General features: G+C 33.6%; 1 protein-coding gene across 3 annotated transcripts in view; it reads left to right on the forward strand.

Annotated features, from left to right (window-relative positions):
* The window catches only part of CCSER1 (coiled-coil serine rich protein 1), a 1510224-nt gene that overhangs the window by 858221 nt on the left and 627764 nt on the right, over positions 1–24239 (forward strand). For all 3 annotated transcript variants that reach the window (XM_066385743.1, XM_066385744.1, XM_066385742.1), the window contains exon 9: positions 3039–3116. In XM_066385743.1, coding sequence (XP_066241840.1) covers positions 3039–3116 — 78 coding nt within the window. The remainder of the gene's footprint in view (positions 1–3038; positions 3117–24239) is intronic.

Consider the following 24239-nt stretch of genomic DNA (forward strand, 5'->3'; position numbering starts at 1 on the left):
CTCAAAGTGTGTGCCAGGGCAAACTGGTGCACCTTAGAAATTTCCAGATGTGCCCTATGGTATTCCAGAGAAATATGTGCCTTTTGGGGACCAAAAAACCAATGGGGTTTTTGGAGTTTAGATTTTTGGGGGACAGAGGTGTGGGGAATTGGCTGTAAGCTGACAGTCTGCCCAAACCCCTCCACCTCATTTGCCTGATTAGGTTGCAAAAGGCTGTTGCTGTGGTGCTAAACTGTTTATACTACCCCCCCATGTTCCCCAGAAAGACTGGAGGCACCTTTCTTCTATCCTTTGTTTGGTATAATGTTAAGATGATATGTATGGTGGGGGTTTTGGATTGATGATTAAACATAAGGAATTGTCTCTTGAAGCCTTTTGGATTTCTATAAAAGAAGAATATGTGACAATATCTAAAAAAGCTTTGAACATTTTACTACAATGTTCAACATCTTATTTATGTGAATTAGGACTTTCTACCCTCAACACAATTAAGAGTAAAAAGAGAGGAATTCTTCAATGTATTGACAAGGAAATGAAAGTTTGCCTTTCAAATATATGCCCAATCATTGAAGAAATCACTAGGACACATCAGGCTCATGATTCTCGTAAACTCAAGAATGAAAAAACACATTCATGCTGAGACCTGCCGAATTTATTAAATTTTACTAAGAATGTATTTATATATATAAAAAGATAACGTGTTTTTTTTTATTTTTTAACCTTTTTTAGGAATTCTAAAAAGCATAACAAAAAATGTAACATAAAAATGTTTTTTAATGTCAGAATAAATTTAATTTTGTTGTATTTATTTTGTTTAATTACCATAAAAGCATGCTTGGACTTTATATTTTTTTCTTTAATATGTGATTTAATTATTATAACATATTTCTCAGAAATTTGTATGTAGTGCACCTACAATTATTTGTAGGATTTTAAATGCACCCCAACTTCAAAAAGTTTGACAACCATTGACCTAAGTTGATTGGAACCATAATTTACTCTCCACATTTGAAATTGGCATATCAGTTTATACATAATAAAGAATTAAAATATGACATATTTGTCATTGTGGAAATGCCTGCAAAAGGAAGTAATAATGAGTTTTATTAGAAATGTTTATCTTTTATTTTGTAATTTTTAAGGTAACTCTTCTCGATTTAAGGGTTTTTTTTTCACTTTTTTAGAATATTGGTTAATGAAGCAGTCTGATTATTTCATTAATCTTTATTTGAATATCTTAAGTCTTAGAACTCAGACCAATGAGATGTTTATTAATTCTTTCTAACTCCTATCCTCACAATGAAAGCCCTTGAATATATAAATAAATGTAAGCTAAAGCATAATGGAAACATTTATCTATTTTTTCCTACTTTCATTATGTCATGGTCTCTAAATTATATGCAAACATGTATATATATACACATACAAACATACATGCATACACACACATATATATACATACAAACATGCAAACACACACAGATTTATAACAAAATTTACTTTTCTAATGCTTATGACTCCAACCTATTTTAAAAATAAATCAATTTGTCTAAAGAAACTTTCAATGATAGCAAACTTTATTGCTTCTTTTTATCTATTATTACTATTTCTCCTTCTTTCCCCAACCCTGGTATAAAATTAAATAAACAATTTGTTATGCCTCACTTTATTTCATTTTGAGAAATGCAGCAATTATTTCATTTATCCTTTTCAAACAATTTAAAATCTAACTTCACTCACATTACATCTTTCTGAATTATCTAATATTCATTTTATTTCTGTCTGAAAAGCAGCACTAGAAATTTTGTAATAGGGAAGTTAGTAGGTATGAAACATTGATTCTTTATAAAGTATTTTCTGCATTTTATTAAGTCAAAATAAATTATGTGTACCTAAATTATGTAGTTACTTTGTTAAACAACTCAAATAATATGTTAATCTCAGGTACAGTTGAGGAAAACGGGGGAAGGGCAGGGGAAAGGTGTGTTTTGTTTAATTGCGAGTTCATCATAGTAAGATTCTTGATGAACATTGTCACTTTCCGAAAAAAGTTGAGTTAAATAATGTTTTATTTTTTCATGGATATTATATAACTATTTTATTAAATATATAAAAGAAAAATAAATTCCAATTATTTATATCAAGTTAAAGCAAAAAGAGAGTCTAGTAGAATTGCATGGACTTCTATGGATGCTTTCTCAGGTTGAATTTACTAAACTCTATTGTTCTCGTTGAAAATAAAAGATACGATGTGATCATGTGAGGACAGCACTCTCAGCCAGGCAAACAGTAGACACACTATCTAATAATTAAGTTCAAGATCCACCTCCCCCTTCCTTGTAAGCAAAACATTTAAGACTGAGAAATAATTTTTATTAATTTTAAGGAGGATTTACTACATGTATTTCAATATTAATCTCTTTTGGAGAAATTTTTTTCCTGTTTTATTTTCTAAATACATATCATTTTATAACTAGATAAAGGAAGTCATGCCTTTGAGATATAAAATCCCTAACTTCCATTATGTATTATTTCCACTACCTAGTTATAAAATGATTAGATTAGTGCTAAATCCCTTGAAGTAGAGATTCCTAAATGTGCATATTCCAGGGAAATATTAAAAGAAAATAAAAACTAAATGGAATTCACTGGGTGATATTATTTATTGAAAATGTTTTGTATTTTAAATGCAAGTGCTCTGAAACAAAGAGCAGTAGAATCCTATGGACTTGGTTTACAAAAACAACTAACCAGAAACAGAGCATAAACATTTGGTCTTGGGTATAAGCAAACCATGTCTCTCTAGGTTTCCAGTGGGATTCTGACTCAGTGGTTTTTGTATTTAAAGAAAAGATTGCAAAAGTGGAATAGCTATGACTTGAAAATTAAAGTTCTGAATATTTCAGCTGATACGCAAAGCACCAACAGAGAAATGTATACACACAGACTATCATAAATTGTATACTAATCAATATTAAAAATGAGAAATATTAGTATAGAAGGAATGACTCACCAACAATGTGGTTTTTATTTTGCAGGAAAAAGTAAAGCATTTACAGCAGGCTTTTGCTTCAAGAGTAGATAAATCCACACAGACTGAAGTTCTAGGCTATGATGTAAGTAGCTATTTAAAACCATTTTTTATCTTCTTTATTAGTATTCAGACTTCCATAGCTTATTTGCCTCAGCTGTTACTGTGTTTATGCATTGATTTGTTAAAATTTAGTGGTGCACCATTCATCTTTCCTTCTTAAATAGTCACCAAAAACCTGCTGGAACTGAAAAAGTTAATTACAGGTACTGAGTAGCATACTCATGTCTTATTTTTTTTTAACGAATATCTCTAATACAGTCCTTTGAATTAGTGAATTTGCAGACACTTGGATGATACATATTAGAATACTAAGACAATTTATTTTTAGAAAGAACTAATTTATTTATTAACAGTTTAATAAAGTCTCCAGTCACCAAAGCCAAGCACATCATTTTTATAATCTGGTACATAAAAGAAAACATACCTTAGCAGTGAAATTTACAGTAATATTTTAGCTCGGGTTATAGTGCAGGTTGCAGAAAGTAATTTAATTGAAAGTTAGCAAATATTTTAGTGTGAAATACTTGTTCAGCTGTCAAAATAAGATTGTAAAACATGTTTGAATACAAGATTGCTTCTAGTAACACTGGATAATATTGGATAACTTTGATTCAAATACTTATCTTTCCTTAAATGCAGCCTTGAGATTTTAATTTTGCCTAGGTTTATGACTTTAAATTTCATTTTGATGAAAAATTAGAGGAATTGTCTTTTTTATCTTGTAGGTAATGTTTATGAGAACTGTTTTTTATTCTATTTAAAAACATTTATTAATAGAATTCATAACACTTTATTGACAAGTATAAATAGAATAAAGATAATTTTAAATAGTTTTGTGAAAGTATATGATAATAAAATGTATGTTTTATTGTGTCCTAATTGTATTAAATAACATAAATATGGATAATACTTTTGTGTTGACTTGCAAAGTATGTTAACGTATTTAATAAAAAAGCTACCTAGACTGACCAGGCAGTGGCACAGTGGATAGAGCATCGACAGGGACAGGGAGGACCCAGGTTTGAGACCCCAAGGTCACCAGCATGAGCACAAATTCATCTGGTTTGAACAAAGCTCACCAGCTTGAGCCCAAGGTTGCTGGCTTGAGCAAGGGGTCACTCACTCTGCTATAGCCCCAAGGTCAAGGCACATATTAGAGAGCAATCAGTGAACAACTAAGTTGCCACAACAAAAAATTGATGCTCCTCATCTCTAGCCCTTCCTGTCTCTCTGTCCCTATCTATCCCTTTCTCTGTCTCTGTAAAATAAATAAATAAATAAATAAATAAATAAATAAATAAATAAATAAATAAACTGCTTATGTCTATTAGGAAATAACCAAAGTTTTGAATTCTAGTGGAGATTTTTTTCAATCTTTATATGCAGTATTTTTTAATATAAAAAAACATTGAAAGCTATGCTTTTATTTTGAATTTTGTTACATTTATTTAATGTTTCCTAGATACTAAGTCTTCTAGATATTAATAATTTGACTTTAATACTTCTTGAATAACATTGTTATGTATTATTTAAGTGTTAATGTTTCATATTTTAAGAAAAATGATTTTATTAAGTTCAAAGAGAATTTACCATAAGTAATTTAATATTAATCTCTTTGGAGGAGTTTTGTTTCTGTTTAAAAATTTTAATTCATATTAATTTATATCAGTCTTTAGGATATAAATCCAATATGTAATTTATAAATAATAACCTATGTGTTTTTGCATCTTCAAGCCAGAACATTATCCAATAAGTAATAAGCCCAGAGTTCCCATTAAATCTTATTTCAATATAAAAAAATAATACAACACAGAAACAATAAGTTAATTTAGAATTATTCTACTTCAAAGCCCTCAGTTTTCAAATAAGTTAACTGAATTACAGAAAAGTAAATTCACTTGTTCACTTTGTGGCAGTGGTAAAAATCTAGTCTTTTATTAGAAGTAATGTAGCTATTTTTAAAAAAAATGGGAAATCCTTTTGAATTTAGACAAATATTTAATTTTCTCCAATATAGGGCAATTATATTTGGGAGATGGAATTCTATTTATTTATTTATTTTTTACAGAGACAGAGAGTGAGTCAGAGAGAGAGACAGACAGGAACGGAGAGAGATGAGAAGCATCAATCATTAGTTTTTCATTGCGTGTTACAACACCTTAGTTGTTCATTGATTGCTTTCTCATATGTACCTTGACTGCGGGCCTTCAGCAGACCGAGTAACCCCTTGCTGGAGCTACCCTGGGTTCAAGCTGGTGGGCTTTTGCACAAACCAGATGAGCCCGCTCTCAAGTTGGCAACCTTGGGGTCTCAAACCAGGGTCCTCTGCATCGCAGTCCGATGCTCTATCCACTGCGCCACCGCCTGGTCAGGAGGGAGATGGAATTATAAATGTCTAAATGATTTAATATAATATAGAAATTGATGACACTATTAGGACTGCTTGTCAGAGGAGTTGCCAAAAAATGAATGACACCCATGCTAACTAAGCTATAGTTACTAGCCATCTTATATGTATTTGCCCATCTATACCTCATATTTTCTGGTTTTACTAATTTTTATATCAGTGTTATATAGTTCTCTAACCATGTAAATAAAAATAAAGCTGTGAAAATAGTTAATCCTTTTTATTAAATCCTCATTTTTAAGTTCTCATTGCTTCTCCCTGGTCAGATAGCTTGGGTGGTTAAGAGCTTTGTCCCAAAGTACAAAGGTTGCCAGTTCGATCCCCAGTCAGGGCATACAGGAGCAGATTCATGTTCCAGTCTCTCTCTCTCTCTCCATCTCTCTCACTTAAATCAATAATAATAAAAAAATCCTCATCATTTCTAGCTTGTTTTTGTAATATCTGACAATGAAAGTTTAATGTGTTTTACTGGATTGAATTATGTTAAAGAATGATAATTTCTTGGTAATGAGTCCTTAAGAATCCTTTTGTACAAATGTCTTATTATTTAGGTAGTTGTTAACATAGAATGATAATCTTTTCTACAGACTTCATGTTCACAATTCTTGCTGATATACTCTAGTATATATCATCAGAATCAGCAAATTAATTACCTAATATGTGCATATTGAACTTTATGCCAGTAACTAGAGGTAACTGTAGCAATGAACTTTAGAGCATTTAGTATAGAAAAACTGAGAAAAGGAAATATTTTAAATGCATTAGAAACAACTAAAGTATTTAAAAAGTGTTGAATTGTGTAGCTATTTGGAATACATGATTCATCAGTAGTGTGATTTTTCCATGACTAGACTATATTTCCTATATTTTTCAATATCTAATTATGAATAATTTTTTACTTTTATATGTGCAGTAAGAATTGTTTATATTTTAATTTATAATATTTTGCATGCGTTTTTTCAGCAAATATATTTTGATATTGTTTTAATTTCTCACAAATATGATATAGTTACATACAATATTATAACACTTTATAATGTACAATAATATTTGTCAGAAGAACATAATGGAAAATGTAGTCAAAATCTTGTACATTATGGATAATTCTTTTACTTCCTTTTTCCTTCCTAAAGCTACCAAATATTAGCCACAAATTTTCCTGCATAGATCTCTATGAGTCATGTTTTAGTGATATGAACAAATATAAGAGATGACAAGTATGCATTAATATAATTTCCTTGGGAAAATAGCTGTTGTTACACATTTTACTTAAGATAGGAAATAAACTCCTCATAAGACATTAATTATAGTGAAAACTATTAAAAGAAATTTCTAAAAATCAACCTCAGTGAATAAGTTCAAGGGTTTCAAAAGTAAGCTACTCTATTCTGTAACATTTATCAACTTGAAACTAATGTTAGTGTGCAGAGTTCTCTGATTTGTAATGCACATGGCAACAGTTATTTAAAAATAAAATCAAAGTGTCTCAGCAAAGGCCTATAAACACAATAGTTCTTGTGATGAAGGAGATTGTTAAATAAATGATGAACGTGTCTAAATAATCAATGCCAATTTAACCTCTTTCACCTTCCTCTGTCTAACAGTTTATTGAAAGATCAAAGAATAATTTCTTAGGTGTCACTTGCGTTATTAAAAAAGGATAGAAAATGAATAGATGTAGTCAAGTAGCAATGTTGCCAATTATGAGATTACTTTAAGAGGTAAAGAAGATTCTTCTGGTTACATCAACTATATAAATAGATGCTTCAACATAGCACATATATTATCTGTAATTACTGGATATTTTTAACTACTGCAAATAACATTTTTGCTTAAAATAATTGGAAATGTATAGCCAAAATGCTTCAGTGAAGATTTGATATTCTGACACTGAAAAAATTCAGGTACTTATATTAATTTGAAATTTTCATAGATAGTATTTTTTGAAACTTCCTCTTGATGTTCTGCAGAAGATTGCCATTTTAAATGGGGCTAATTGACTCAGTGTACCTTTTCTTTTACATTAGTGCCTGAACATAGAACAGTCATAGGGTCTCTAAGTTGCTCTTTTAGGCAAACACTAGCGTTTTAGAAGGGTTCTTCTTTTCATTAGTGAATGTTTCACACTTATATAAAAGTTTTTACTAGTGTTGCACTTGCGCTAGTTTTTTTTTTTCATATTTTCTTTGAAGTTATTGGGTATATCATCAAATGTTAAATTACTGTTAATCACTGTTAGTTTAAATACCATTAGTGGTTTTAATTTGCCTATTTAAAATTGACTGAATTGTGTCATCACCCATATTTTCTCTCAGTCACATGTGAGTGACGCATAAATCAGGTTGGAAATGTATGCTTATACGACTCTATGCTTTTCAAACATTTTAGCACATTTCCCAAGAGGTGAGATTTACTTTATAAGTGCAGTTTTCTACTTATATGGAAAGAAAGTAATAATACTAGTAGTATTATCAATACACATTTTGAAAAACTGCTCAATCCAATTGTTTGTGCATTCCATTCTATGCTACTTTCTTCAGATTTGATTTTGGAGGTCTACCTGGCACAGTTAGTAGTATGCAAGGAATTCTAGCAAATATGAAAATAGTTTATCATGTAAGTAATAAGAATTATTGGTTTTACTATATGTGTTTTATTACCTGTTAGACAAAGCTATTTTTTATTATGCTAATGTATTATGTCAGCCTATGGATTCAGCCCAATTCTAGGAATTGAATCACTATTAGTTAAGCTCTCATCTACCTGCTAATAAACTATAATTTCTATTGGGAATCAATTTGTTGCTATCACTTTTTTTAATTCAATACTTGCCCCAACATTCAATAAATGAGTGCATCCCCATACACATTTAATTTATATTTATTTATCTCAAGTAATTAATATTTCTGTTTATTTTTACAAGTTAAAAAGAAAATCAGGTTAAAAACTAAATGATATATTTAAGCTTTCTGTGGAACTACAGTTTTTCGTATTCCATTAAGGATAAGTTCAGACAAGAACGTTGATTTAATATAATTACGGGAAACATAATCATTTGCTACAGGGGCTTATTAATGTTTAATGGAGGAGTCATAGCTCCTCCAGTGGTAAGGGAATCACTTGAAAATCCCTACCTTCATTCATTCAACAAGTACTGTGTGTCTGTAAAGTCATGGTGCACTTTTGACCGGTCACAGGAAAGCAACAAAAGATGATAGAAATGTGAAATCTGCACCAAATAAAAGAAAAACCCTCCCAGTTTCCATAGGATGATGTGGCAGCATGTGCGCATGCACAGATGATGACGTAACACCGTGTATACAGCGGAGCAGCCCATGGCCATGCCAGTCGAAATGTGGACGGTACAGAAGAAAGTTCAGTGTGTTCTGTGGCTCACTAAATTAGAATCTGTGACCAAAGGGCAACGTGAATATCGGCGCGTTTATAACAAAGCGCCACCACATAGGAATAACATTACTCGGTGGGATAAGCAGTTGAAGGAAACCGGCAGTTTGGTGGAGAAACCCCTTCTGGTAGGCCATCAGTCAGTGATGAGTCTGTAGAGGCTATACGGGATAGCTACCTAAGGAGCCCTAAAAAATCTGTGCGTGAGCCCACATCAAACTGCACTGAATAGGTATGAAACTGGGAGAGCTTTACTTTTATTTGGTTTAGATTTCACATTTCTATCATCTTTTGTTGCTTTCCTGTGACCAGTCAAAAGTGCACCATGACTTTATGGACACACTGTATTATTCAGTGACCCTGGAAGCCAGGCCTTGTTCTATGTTTTTAAGATACATCCTTTAATCAAATAACAAATATTCCCTCATGGAGCTTGCATTTTGCATTTTACAATAATAAATGTAAAAAATAAGTTAATTACATAGTACATTAGAAGATGATAAGTGCGATGTAAAAAAGGAAAAATAGCTGAGGGATAAGGTAGTTATGAATGTAGGAATGGGGGTCAGGGCTATGATCAGAAATTTTAAATAAGGTGGTCTAAGCAGGTCTGAGAGTGAGCAGTGAGACAGGAGACTTGAAGGAGGTGAGATGAGAATCACATGTAGTCAGAAATCCTTTTGTGATACATGCTTCATGAAAACACCTTGAAGACCTTCAGTCAGTAAGAACAAATTGCTTTACCTTGCTGTAACCCTAGGTAAGAAGAGTTGGCTTTACTTAGACTCAGAGGCTGAGCAGTATGGGAAAAAATGCATTTGGTACCATGAAACCCTAGTCACAGACATTGTATTAAGAGATTTTACGCCAGGGAAACACCACCTGAGGAACCGCCAGTTCGGCCTCTCAGAGAACATTCAGAATAAACACTGAAAAGAGGGCTGGATAGACTCGATCACACTACTTGGTGAAAAAAATAATTAATGAAAAATCTCTATTGTCACTTTTATGATACTAAAAATCTCTAACAAATTAGTATGTAATCGTTTATTTACAACAAAAGCTACAGAAGTGCACATTGCTATCCTATATTTTATTTTATATTATTTTGTCCTATATAACACATTTTGAAATGACTACTTTGTGCCTTTTAGAACAAAAAGCATTAAGGCAGATCAGCGCAGATAACCAATAATTTTAAACTAAGTGCCAGCATGCAGTTGCCTTTACAGTATTGCATTGAATGCTTCTTTGTAAAATCCTGAATCTTTATCTAGAAGCCAAACCATTCCTGGAATGCCTCCAGGTTTTAATTCAGCTTTGACTATAAACAATTTGATAACTGATGATTCTTTTGTTAAGAGAATTTGTGGTTAAAATTATCATGGGGAGAAAAGCAAGACTAGGTGTTGACTGTAAATGCTCTAGTAGTTATAAAAGTATTCATTAAAATGAAACAATAAAAACACACAAAAATATATATTTTGTATAGCTTAAATTATGTGGCAAGAAAAAAAGAACTTTCTCTCTACCCTTCTAGGTTCTTGCCTGAGAAACATCCACCCCCAGACCTATAATAAAAGACAGATTAACTGGATAGATGGGGCAAGGTAGCAATTTAACAAAATAAAGTATATAATTATTTTAAGCCAGGGCACCATCTTTTAGGAGAAATGGAACAGAAAGGGATTTTATCATGCAGATTGCCACTTCTTTCTAAAGTGGAAGGAGAGGGCCCACATGACAGATTACCTATGGGTGTTGACCAGAAAATTCCAAATTGGTTAAGATTATGTTCCTTGGAGAGTTTGAAACAGCAGCTAAGTGAGGTACTAAATCTAGGTTTGGTTATCTGCGTTTTGGCACAAGTGTTGCCATTTTAGGTCTGTGGTGTTCTCTTTAACAAATATTTTAAAATAAAGATGTAAAGTATTTTCATAATAAATAAGTGTAAAGAGGTAAAGATAAAAAAGTTTTATAAATGTTTTGCTTCATACCAAACAGGCGATATAATGGAAATTTTCACGATATTGCATTGCAGGACATTTCTAAATGAGAGCCATGTTTAGCTTTAACCTCGTGCTCTGTAAAGTAAGACCAGGAAATGATACCTTTATGTCAGTGGTCCCCAACCTTTTTTGGGCCACGGACCGGTTTAATGTCAGAAAATATTTTCACGGATCGGCCTTTAGGGTGGGACGGATAAATGTATCACGTGACCAAGACAAGCATCAAGAGTGAGTCTTAGACAGATGTAACAGAGGGAATCTGGTCATTTTAAAAAAAATAAAACATTGTTCAGACTTTAATATTAATAAAATGGAAATAATATAAGTTATTTATTCTTTCTCTGCAGACCTGTACCAAATGGCCCATGGACCGGTACTGGTCTGTGGACCAGGGGTTGGGGACCACCGCTTTATGTGACACCACATTATTAAGATGATAATTATTACTTTAAATTTATTAAGTTGAATTACTGTAGAGAATTTATACTGAAAATAGTATAATTTAAAATTTAGAATGCTTAAAGATTCAAAGTTATTTACATATTAGGATTACTTTAAATTTGTCATTATTTTAAAAGTTTTGTACTTCAAAATGAATTTATAGATTTAGATTTAATCCATCAAATGAAAGGAAAATTTGTTAAAGGTGTAGTCTAATGTAGAGTACTTTTCAAAAGAAAGGTATTTTAAGCAAGTTTATCATTTTCTTACATTATAGAAGTATAACCTAATAGTTGATGAGTTATTTTTAAGCCTAATAAAAGACTAATAGAATTGGGAATATAGTGGGGTTATTTTTCAACTTTTCAGAGTTTAAGAAACACTTAATATTGTTTCAGAAATGTTATTAAGAAGCTTTTTTATATTATTAGAAAGTTGCTACAAACTCTAATTGAATGTGAAAAGATTAACTATTCTTCTTTGGGAGAACATCAATAATCACTTACTTTTAGGCCTTAAGCAATATAAAACTAAAAGGAACTTAACATAAATCATAAACATATACAAAAGTTACTAGTTGTGCATGTTATTTTCTGCATTTTTAAAAGGATATTTCTCCATCTTGATTTTTAGTAGGTTAAACATATAAGCACTGAATTATTATCTGTAAATATATGTACATAAATATGTATTTACATATATCTTTAACATTTCAAATATAATGAATATTATTTTACTGTAATATTAAGTTTTTATTTCATAATTAAATGACTAAATATTATTCAGTCATGAACATGAAAAGTTTTTTAGATTAAAAATTTTTTTTGCCTTTTTAAGAACAACATTGTCATATGGTATAATGCTCTATAAAAGAAACTTTTGGAAAATCTAACAAAATTTTATATCATTTTTTTTTCTACACCCAGCAATGCTAACTCTACAAATCTCCCTTGAACATGTACATTTATATATACAAAATAGTGTCTCTGTAAGGTTTTCCTTAGTGGGCTTTATTTGTAAGAGCTAACAATGAAGAACAACACAAAAGTCCATCAATAGGGGTGGTTTGATAATGGGTCCTATTCACAAACTGGAAGACTGTAAAGCCCTCCAAAAGGATGGGGGACCTCAACGTTCTGATATGGCATAATCTCTAGACAACATTAATGAGTGAAACAATCAAGGTGTGATACTGTTGTGTAGTATTTAATTTTTGTAATATTTTATATATGTACAAATAACAGAAAAAACAATGGTAAAATGTTTATACTCATAGGGGAGGCAAGAGAAAAGAATAGAAGAGTGCAAAAGGGATGACAATAGATTAAAATTTTTGAGTATGAATTTTAATACAGTTTTCATAGAAAAAAAACTAAATTATTAAAATCCACTTGAAATAGATAAACTCCTATATAACTGGAAAAGTATTTCACATTCATTTTTAAAGGATAAATTTGATGGATATATTTTTCTTATTCCCCTCTTTCAGTACTTTGAATATTTGGGTCTATTATCTTCTGGCTTGAAGAGTTTCTGCTGAAAACTCTGATTATAACCTGATGGGCTTTCTTTTATATGTTACTTTCTTTTCCCTGGCTGCCTTGAAGATTCTTTGTCATTAATTTTTGACAATTTTAATACAATGTCCCTTGGAGAAGGGTTCTTTGGGTTATGGTAATGAGGTAATGGATCAATGTCACTCCATTAAGTTTATTTTTTAAATAAAAATAAATAAGTAAAATAAATATATAAATTTAATCATACATCAAATTTGTATCATAACCACAGGGATAAAATTTTTTTTAAGTGATTTGGAATCTTTCCTCTGGTTGTACATTTTTATTAAGCTAGTGTCCAAGGAAAAAGAAAAGTGCAAAAAAATGTAAAACTTAGCTCATAGTAAAATTATATTGGTACTATAATAATAATTTTGAAGCTATTTATGTATGGTGTAAGATTCAACTAATAATTCAGTTGAACTTTATTAGTACCCAAAATATTTCAGGATGACAGAAAAGAAATATAATTATGAAAAGAAAAAAATTAAAAATACCTGTAATATAATATTCAAATAGAAATTATTAATATGGATTTATAATAACTAAAATATCTATTTTAGCTCTTCTCACTGAAAGAGTATAAAGCAATAGTTAGAAACATCTAACCTGGAGCAATTTAAGTGTATACACCTAACTTTCAGTATACAGTAAACACTGGAAATAGATGGATACATTAAACACCACCACAAGTCAACAATCAGACAAATCCCAAAGAAGCAGTATTCTGAAACAACTGACCTGTATCCTTAAAAAAGAAAGTGCTATTAAAAAGTTGGTAAATTATCATTATTAGACAGACTAAAGAGACATAATGACAAATGTAATGTTTATATATAATTGTGTGTGTGTGTGTGTGTATGCATGCACATATGGGGAGAGAAAAGAAACAAAAAGCAACTATGGCAACTTTTAGTTACTGAGTTTATGTGATAACTATATAGATGTTAATTGTACCAGTTTTTCTATTTTTGACATGCTTAGAAGTTTTCCAGTGAAGGAATTAGCTATTTCATTTTTTTTAATTGGAAGCAAGATTTAAATGGCATTTAAATGCTTGCGATGCATAGTACAGGACTAAATCTTGGGTTAGGCAGTTTAGCGCAACAGGTGTTTGGAGGGTATTTGAAAAAATGTGAATAAGGACAACTATTAGAAAGCATGAAGTACCTTTATAATAATAATCTTTGTCATTTCAGTGTAGAAATATATTATTTAAAAAAGGAAATTCCTCAACACTGCCATAATAATATGAAATTATGTTTGTATGTCATATTTAATTTCAAGTCCTACTTTCATACAAAATAAAATAACTTGAAAAATTTTGAGGACACACAAAAGTCAAGGCACTTTTCTTCTAAAATATAATTATTAAAAGTAAATGTTCAATACTAGTTTGTTTGTTTTTTCTAATTTGACATCATATTGAGCCCTGACCAGCTAGCTTGGAGATAGCACATCAGCCCAGCTTATGGATGTCCTGGTTTTGATTCCAGATGAGGCACGGAGGAGAAGCAAACATCTGCTTCTTTCTTCCTTCTCTCTTTCTTCCCCTCCAGCAGCCAGTGGCTTGATTGGTCCAAGCATCAGCTCCAGGCACTGAGGATAGCTCGGTTGGTCCAAGTGTGTCAGCCTCAGGTGCTAAGGATAGCTTGGTTGATTCAAGCATCAGCCCTGAACAGGGGTTGCTGGGTGGATCCCAGTCGGAATGCATGCAGGAGTCTGTTTCACTATCTCCCCTCTTCTCAAAAATAAAAAAAGATAATATATTGAATTCATTATATTTTAAAGATCAGGACTATCTAATTGTAACTGCTATTTTTAATTTACTATATTTCTAAAGTAGTTAATCATAAAAAAGAATTGTATTTTTCAACTTATTGTTGTCTCTACAAAGTAGTCACAGGGAACCATTTTTTTCTCATTAGTTGAGCTTTAATATTTCCTTGTTGTCCTTTCTGTGTTCTACCAGCCAAAAATAACAGAAATATTGGGACTTTTGTCCTCACTATATAACAAGTCCAAGAGTATTATAAACTTCTATGCTAAGAGAAATGTTAATATTATATATTTTAGTGAATTTTGTGTCTCTGAACATATTCAACCTATTATATTTTTTCCTTCATTTTAGTAACATTTTCTAGAATTATAAAAGATGGATCTGGATTAGAGTTTTATTAAAAATATGAATGTCACAAGGCTTACAATACACTTGTCAAATGACAAACATTACAATTTAGTATTGGGTTGCATGCCCTTTATTCAAGGGAAAACCACCCATGGATGGTGGAGTGGAGTGCCGCACAAGCAGGGAAAATACTACCAAGGCATTTTGGACAAAAGCAAGTTAATAGAGCATTAAAAGAAGCAGTGTGAAATAGGGCATGCTTAGCTATAAGGTCAGATTTCCCAGTAAGGCTAACAGGTTATAGACCCAGTTTTCTAGTGCAAATTAAACTAGCTAATGCTGAGGTGAAGGATTGTGGTTGGTGTATGTTAGGTTTCCTAAATAGCAAGGTGTTTGCCATAAGTGTGGACTGACTTAGGTTTAGATTTGTGAGGTGGCTTAGGCTACTGGGGAAACCTTTATTTTATAGATTCAGATATACAAATTTCCTTTGTCATTTGCCCCTTTGTGACTAATACTGTCAGCCGTACTTAGAGTACTAGTCAAAATATAAGGTAATAGTGTTATTTTGAGATATTGTTTTTTGTGAATGTTGGAATCAGGTTGTATCTCAGACTGGAATTCATAGGTTAGGATAGTAAGGTTTCTATTCCTGAGTTGACCATTTCATTCACCCCTTTTTTAGTATTCTAGGCAAAGGGAGATTATTTTTCCATTGCCAGTAACTGCATGCATGCATTTAAAGCCTTTTTTGAAAGCACAGCACACCAGGAAGACAACTATAAGAACTATGAACAGGATAATATGTAACATTTGGAGGGCACTCTGAAGCCACAGTCCCCATAATCCAAACAAACTATGATTAAATTGATCAAAGAAAGACTCCATTGAAGGAGTCACTTTCTTAAACCAAATGGCTTCTTCTGTGATCTTATGTAACTGAGTCTCAGCTTTCCCAGAAGTATTAATCCAAGTGCTGCAGGTGGTGTTGGCCACAGAGCAGATACCTCTCTTTCAGCTGAAAGATAATCAAGGGCTGCCCTACTATCAAGAACAACTGTACTCAGAGGGTCTAGGATATTTGTTGGGAAGTTATTGCTTTAGCAGTAGATTCTGCAATATCTTCAAGAATTAAGGAGAGGTTACTGATCATAACCTCATTTGTACTTACAACTTGCCAGGGGAGTAGGGATCTGTCAAAGGAAATGATTCTTGAATCATGAATGCCTCCTGTTTGGTTCAATAATGGCAACTGAGGAGACTTGACCACGGAGAAGTCTTAGTTTGATTGTGCAGTGTTAGGAGTATTGTTTGATAAGGCAAATGGCACTCTCTGATTAAGTGTCAACCATGTGAGCATTCATAGATAGACTCAAGAAGAAATTTTTTTTCCTTAAAATCGCTACAAACAAAACAAACCTACTACTCCCATTAAAGTAATGTTATTAATTGATTCATTGGCTGATAATTTTCATTTGCCCAATTAAGCATAGGTAAGTTAGGTTTCATTGCATTTGGAAAGATAATTTTCTATTCTACAAAAAATATGAAACATTTTGTAGAGGCAGAAGCTTATAGAAAAATTTTCAGTTCTAGGCTAGGATCTATGACAGCAGTTCTCAACCTGTGGGTCGCAATACATTTTTAAATAAAATATGTATTTCCGATGGCTTTAGGTGACCCCTGTGTTTTGGTCGTTCTACCCCCTCCGGGGTCGCGACCCACAGGTTGAAAACCGCTGATCTATGACTATTTAGATAATCATAACAATGTAGTGGTGAGAGTTCTTTTAAAGATATTCCTGTCTGTCTGAGCTTGTAGAGTTATGACAAGTGAGAGGTTAAATAAAGCAAGGCACAGGTTGTTTTGACTGTAAACGTGAGACTTTGTAAGTAACTTCAAAAGGGAGTCAATTGTAGTTTATGGTGACTTTTGGAATGGAAGAAAAAATGGTCTTCACAGGGAAGTACTGGGATGTATTTAACATCATGAACAAATTAGTTATTGATGATAAATCCTATAGTCTGAAAGAATATCTCCTCTTAGTAGTGTCCTGGTGGAGGTGTGGCTGACAGCATTACGGTATTTTTCCGTGCGATTGTCAATGTAAAGGTAAGAAGGAGGAAAAACAAGAAAGGTTTTACGTTTGATGTTAAAGTATAAAGTTATGACTTGACATCTAAGGTGGAAATAATCTACTTGAGATGAAGGCTAGCAGTGGGAGTACAAGCCCAAGAATTGGGAGTGCCCTCTTTTGAGAGATGTGGAACCAGAATTCAATATCATGAAGCCGGGTGGCTGTGTTGGTGGTGAGGAGAACTTGGTAGGGTCCCTTACACTGAGGTTCAGAGACTGATTTTCTTTCTTTCCTTCTCTCTCTCTCTCTTTCTTTCTTTCCTTCTCTATTTCTTTCTTTCTTTCCTTTTTTCTTTCTTTCTTTCTTCTTTCTTTCTTCTTTCTTTCTTTCTTTCTTTCTTTCTTTCTTTCTTTCTTTCTTTCTTTCTTTCATTCTTATATATATATATCTCTTCTATGAGACACAAGTTTCAGGTTGCAAGGGAGAAAAATAATGGAATCTGTGTTGGAAAAAGTTCCTCAGCCAGTTGGAAATATACTTTGGTGTAATAAATTAGAAATTTTCAATATTGTACCATTTCAGGATAAAAGAGAGAAGTATCAATATGAAGTTTGACCATAAGGGACATGAGTCTCCTTGTGATAGTTTCATAAGTAATTAATTTGTGTTTTCTATTTGGTGTGCTCCTTACAATAAATAGGGCTAAATATAGATTATTAGGCCATGGAAATTTTATGGATTCTGAATGTTTTGATCATTTAAGTTGAGCATGCTTTGGCTTTCAACTTTTTCTGATGATTGAAGATGTGGTTGGGACAATGGCAATACCACCTCATATAGGGAGTATTATTGAGGGCCTATACAGTTTGTCTAGTCACTGGAAATTTCTCTTGCTATATCTCAAGTTGGGATAACATGTTCTAAAAAGAATTTTGTTTGTTTTCTGCAACAGAAAGGCATTGATCTTTCTACAAGGGAAGGCCCCAACTTATCCATCCAGAAAAAAACAAACTATAATGAGTACATATTGATAGCCTTGTGCCAGTGCAGTTGAGTGACTTCCAGTTGCACATATTCAAATGGTTCCAGCAGAGGTTGAGTTGGTAAACTTGGATGGTTTACCAGGATTATGGGTTTGGCAGGCCTGAAGCCTATTAAATACTTTAGCTGCAGTCTTATGACAATTTCCCACCAATATCTTCTCTTAATTTGCATTGCATTATTTTTTCTGTTCTTTGATGTGTCATGCAATATAAGGTATGGAGTAAGGGCACCTTGAGGGATTCTGGGAGAAACAGGTGGCCTTCCTGACTCTACAGAACTTGGAGTTCTCAGTGGATTTACAACTCCAGTGTTGTTGTTCTCCCGGAAGGGAAGTAGTTTGTTTTGAAATAATGAATTGTGATGTGAGGAGTTGAGTTAGAAAACAAATAGACCTTTGAAGGATGTAGTGGATTTCATCAGTCCTGGGGTACAGTGGCTTTGCATGAAAACTTGCCAGTATGTTTCCCTGATACTTGGATTTAGTTCCTTTAATGTAAGCCTTAATCTTAATTATATTAAATTTTAGACAGAAGTAAAATGGCAGAAATAAATTCTTCTACTTGTACCTTTTGTTTTTTTAGGTGAGAGGAGGGGAGATAGTAAAGCAGACTGCTGCATGCGCCCCAACCAGGATCCACCTGGCAACCCCATCTGGGGCTAGTGCTCAAGTCCAGAGCTATTATTTTTAGCACCTGAGGCTGATGTGCTCCAGTGGAGCTATCCTCAGCACCGGGGCCATACTCAAACCAATCAAGCCACTGTCTATGGGAGGTGATGAGGGAGGAAAGTGGGAGAGGGAGGGGGAGAGAAGCAATGGTCACTTCTCTTATGTGCCCTTACCAGGAATGGAACCTGGGACATCCATACACTGGGATTACACTCTATCCATTGAGCCACAAGCCAGGGCCTATACCTATTTTTAATAGAACTGCTGCTTGAAGATATAAATCTTCTTTGTTTTTATAACATTTCAAAACCATGTACCACATCAAAGGCATAGTGGCTATGAGTGTCAGTGTTTCCTGGTGTTTCTTGATGACTATGCATGTTCTGGTCAAGGAAAATAATTCTGCACATTGTCCTAAATTACAGTGTAGAAAAGGTCTGCATTCAATTTACTCATTCAGTAGTGACCACATAAACAAGTCAACATTTTCTCTGCTTACTTTGGTATAGGACCTGTCCCTATATAGAATCAAATCTGGGTTATATGCAAATATATGTTTAAATCTAGACAAGGGAAACTAATTGGAAAAGAACTGTCTCATAGTCACATTCATCTCCCTTACCTGCTAAAGGAAGTAAAGTAGCCAGATTAAGGTTGCATTTAAGAGTATGCTAAATGGAGATAAAAGTATGTCATAAGTTAAGAGTCTACTTGAGAAAAGATGTTGAGTTGGAGTAGAGTTTAGAAGATTCTGAATAGTATACGGTGTTTGGACATAAACATAATTTCCTAAGGTCACATAGGGTGAGGCTTCTACTAATTTAGCTATAACTACAACCTTTTTAAAATAGTTTGGGTAAGCTCTAGCTTCTGAGTCTAATTGCATGCTATAATATGCAGTAGGTCTCATTGTTTCACCTTGGTCTTGAGTTAAAACTCATAAAACCTGATTATTCTTTTCATGAAGGAATAAGGTGAAAGACTGGTCATAACTATGTAGGCCCAATGCCAGGGATTTTAGGAAGGCTGTATTAAGGTCACTAAATGCCTGTTTATGTTTATCTTTTCATGGTAGTTCTGGTGTTCTGGTTTTAGTGGGTCCATGACAAGGGAAAGCTATTAAGAGCATTTGGAACCCAAAGCTGACAATATGCTGCCAGGCCTAAGACCCTCTGAGGTTTTGTATGTTTGTTTGTTTTTCTGGTAAATTTTGGAAAGTTTTATATTAATTGCATACACTTTGGAGAGTGAAATCTCCAGAATGCTTAAGTCATGTCATAAACCCTGAACAATCTGTTTGCAAAACTGAAGCTTTTCCTTTGAGGCCTTATGACCTCTGTTTACCAACTATTGGAGTAAATACAGAGTGGGACAAAAGTAGGTTTACAGTTGGTTGTATGGAAAATAATACAATAATTAATAAATATTATAATAATACAAGAATAAACTTTGTGTTTTGTGTCAACACAGCTGTAAACCTATTTTTGCCCCACATTGTATATTGAGTCTAATTAAGAGACTTGCAGAGTGGGAGAACATAGCTATAGATCACCACATACTGTAAAAATGAGGACCCCTACAGCAGTTATAGGGTGCTTAGCTCTTGATAGAGAACTTGGGGAAAAATTGGTGTGAGTTTCAGTAAATCCCTGAGGCATCACAGTCCAAGTATATTGCCAATTTTTCCATATAAAGGCAAACAACTATTGTTTATTTGGGACCATAGGGTTGCTAAAGAAAGCTGAACATAAGTTTACCCCTGTGAATCATTTAGGGTTTGTTAGCACCTCTGATAATAAGGTGTTTGGATTTGGTTCAGAAAATGAGTAATCACAATTTTATTTTTTGTCCTTAGGTCTTGGAAAACTCGTAAATCTTTCCCCTTAAGCTTTTTAATGGGGAGAATGTGAGTGTTACAATGGCTGGTTGGTACAAAGGACAAATAACTCTTGGGAAAATTAAAGGTTTGACAGGGAGGAGGAGCGGGAGTGGGGGGTAGTGGCGGGAAACCCTTACATAGCTTCTGGTTGTAATGGATATTGAGCCAATGGAGGCAAAGTTTTGGTATAGTCTGTTTGGATTTTTATGGGTTCAGCACTCTTGATTCTCCCCTCTCTGTAAATTGAAGTTTCCAGAAAGCCAAAGGAACTTCAGATAAGCCTGACTCTCATAGGATGACTCATCTTCAATATCGTCTACTGCAAATTTTAAGGCACATACCATATTTCACCATGTATAAGATGCACCCATTTTTGAAAAATTTGGAGTCTAAAAACTGGGTATATCTTATATAGTGGTTGTGGCATTTTTAATGCAATAGATAAAACTGAGGACGAGGCAATATATGAAGACAGTGATTTGTCATCAAACACAGATGAGGACAAGTTAATGCACTGAAGTATTGACAGTAATGAAGAATTGTATAAATTTTATAAAGAATAAAACTTGAGTTCAGTAACTTTATGTAATACACTTTTTTTTCCAAATTTCGGGCCCCAAAATTAAGGTGCATCTTATATTGATACATGAGAGCATCTTATATATGAGGAAATATGGTAATTCTGGGTTGGTCAGAGAATTCAAGGGTAATTTCTCCATTGAGAGTGAAATTTGTAGCCTGGTATTTAGATAAAAGATCTTGGCTGATTAAATTCAAAGGGGTTGAATTACAAAGGAGAGAGAAATAAGTATAAGAGATTGATTGATTCTAGAGTCAGTCATCTGGGCTGGTTTTGATGGGTTGTCTCCTCATGTTATATTTGAAGTGCTTACTATTTTATATTGCTTTTCACTTGGAAAGTGATTGTTTTAAAAAGGTGGGGTTTAAAGTAGGTAAGTTCACTCCTGTATCTACTAAAACTGGACGTGTTTCTTAGTTTATTTTTATTTCTATTTCACTGTGTTTATTTAGAGGGACTACAAAAGTAGCTTTTGTCTATTTCCTTAGGAGCCCATCATTGAGGTTGTTTTGGAAGTGTGGAAGACAGAGTCAGCATATGTTTCTTTGGGGACAGTTTCATTTCCAATATCCTGTCTGTTCAGAGATGTGGCATAGGCCTCAGGGTGAGGATTCTTTAAGTCGGGTCCCTTGAAGTTTAAAATGATACGTGGCTGATTAGTTGGCTGAGGTCCTTGAAGCTGGAGGGCCATGAGTTTGGTGGGTTTTCTCTTCTAATTCTAAACTACATTCAAAATGTTCAGCCAGAATACAAACTTCATCAATATTCATGATTTCCCATTCTGGTTTATTATGCCGGTCATACTGGAAAGATCTGGGAAGAGGCCGCTCATCAAGAGGGCCGTGAGGGCAAATTGATCTGAGGAAGTTATTTCAGTAAAACCTGAGTGTCTCCAAAATAGATTCAAATCTAGTTCTAAAATCTGCTCTAATTCATCCATTTTTGTTTATAAGATTGAATGAGTCCAATTTGTTCTTTGTGGAAATACTCTGGGAATAGCCCTTAAAAACTCTTGAGCCATCTTATGAGCTCATCTAACATCTCTGGCAGTAGCTTAAGCTTCTGATATGTTTCTCTTTAGGTTTCATCCAGCCTGCCTCTCTAACCATTTTTGTAGACCGCTCAAATGTATATTAATTGGGACAGGTCAGGGAGTACATTAATCATGACTCTAAATTTCTCGGTTAATTTTTCAGGATCCTCCTTTGGTTTAGGGAAGACTTTTACTATGATTTATAGTTTAATCTTGGACCATGATGTAAACGTGTTTTGGTTTGTGGGATGAATTTAGGGTGTCCTTGTCTTTAAGATTTTTCATTGGTTGGGTTTTAAAAGGGAACTGAATGATAAGATCTTCAGAATAGAAAGGGAGCTCCAATGGTCATTTGAGAATCTGAGAATCTCAGGATAGTTAGAAAGAAAAGTGAGAGGATGAGGTATAGTCAAGACTAGAGTCACTATGTGGGGTGTGTTTTCTGATTTTTTAGATTTCTGTCTTTTTAACTGCATGGGGGCTTTTAGCAATGAATTTTTGGGAGATACGATTTTTTTTTTCAGAAGCTTACACATGAGCATACCAATCAAAGAAAGTATCCCATTTTTTTGGTTAGTATTTGAGCCTCTACTTTCAAGGTCTCTTTATAAGTATCAATGTATAACTTTGTCTAGGTAAAAAGAGCCCTCAAATGGCCACAGTGATTCTAAATTATCTTTGGTTATTTACTGCCAATATTTTAAGAATGGACAGTTGTTTGCACCTTATTTCTTTTATCATAAAAAAAGCAGGAGACTCATGAGGTGTTTCCCTGCTTTCTTTAGATTGAGAGGTATCCTTTATTTTTCCTTGTTGAAATAGCTTTATCTAATTCAAGCAGATTTGCTGTTTCTGGGTGACTATGCACAGTTCCTGTGACCTGTAGGCCTCATTTTGGTAAAGTCTGGAGTCTTCCACACTCACTTCCACACTGAAAATGTAGAGTTTCTCACACCCTGATTTTCACTTTGTAAAAAATCTGGAGTCTCTTACAGCCCAATTTTTCTAGTGGGAAGGATCAGGACAGACAGTCTCTAAGAGCTTAGAATGCAGAATAAGGGGAGCTCCATCAGAGAGAAGTTTGCGGGAGATCCTGGAGAAGCAGCAAACCTAAAGGGTTGTCTGGGTGCCTTCCCCTCTGTCTGGAAGCCACACCCGGAATCTTTAGAAGGTTTCTTCAGATTCTATCCTTGTCCCCTTCTGTCAAATGACAAATGTATGCAATCTGGTAATGACTTTGATATCCTTCACTCAAGGAGAAACAATCTATTGATAGTGGAGTTCAGTGCCTGCCAAGCAATGGAGCATTCCCCCTGAGGAATTTTGAACAAAAACAAGTTTGATAGAGCATTAGAAACAACAACATAAAAGGGATCATGAAGTTCCCTGGTAAGACTGGCAGGTCCCATTTCCTCGGGTAAACTGAACTAGCTAAAGCTGAGTTGAAGGGTTGTGATTGGGTATGTTAGGTTTTCTAAACAGTGAAGTGTTGCCCACGCACATGGGATGACTTAAGTTTAGATTGGTGATATGGGTCAGGCCACTAGGGGGCCACCTCCAATTTGGGCAAAGCAGAATTCCAAATTCCTAAATACATAAAATATAAAACATATTCCCTTTGTCTTTTCCTATTGGTTCAACAAGCATTTGGGGAGCTGGTACTGAACACTGCACATCTTTTAAATGTTTGATAGTCTTAATAATTCTGCAGACTTCTTTTAATAATCATGTTTGATTGAAAAACAAATCTGTGCCTATATATAATGTACAGTTATAGCCCTATGGTTACTTTTGCTATGAGCTATTTTACCCTTTTGATTTAGACAGCCATTTAAAAAATAAGGGTACTCCAGGCATTGAGATTGCTGCAATGAGTGTTAGATAAGTTCCCTCCCTTCATAAACTTCATATTCTAGTGG

This window comes from Saccopteryx leptura, chromosome 5 (assembly GCF_036850995.1).
Source record: "Saccopteryx leptura isolate mSacLep1 chromosome 5, mSacLep1_pri_phased_curated, whole genome shotgun sequence".
In the NCBI taxonomy this organism is placed as follows: Eukaryota; Metazoa; Chordata; class Mammalia; order Chiroptera; family Emballonuridae; genus Saccopteryx; species Saccopteryx leptura.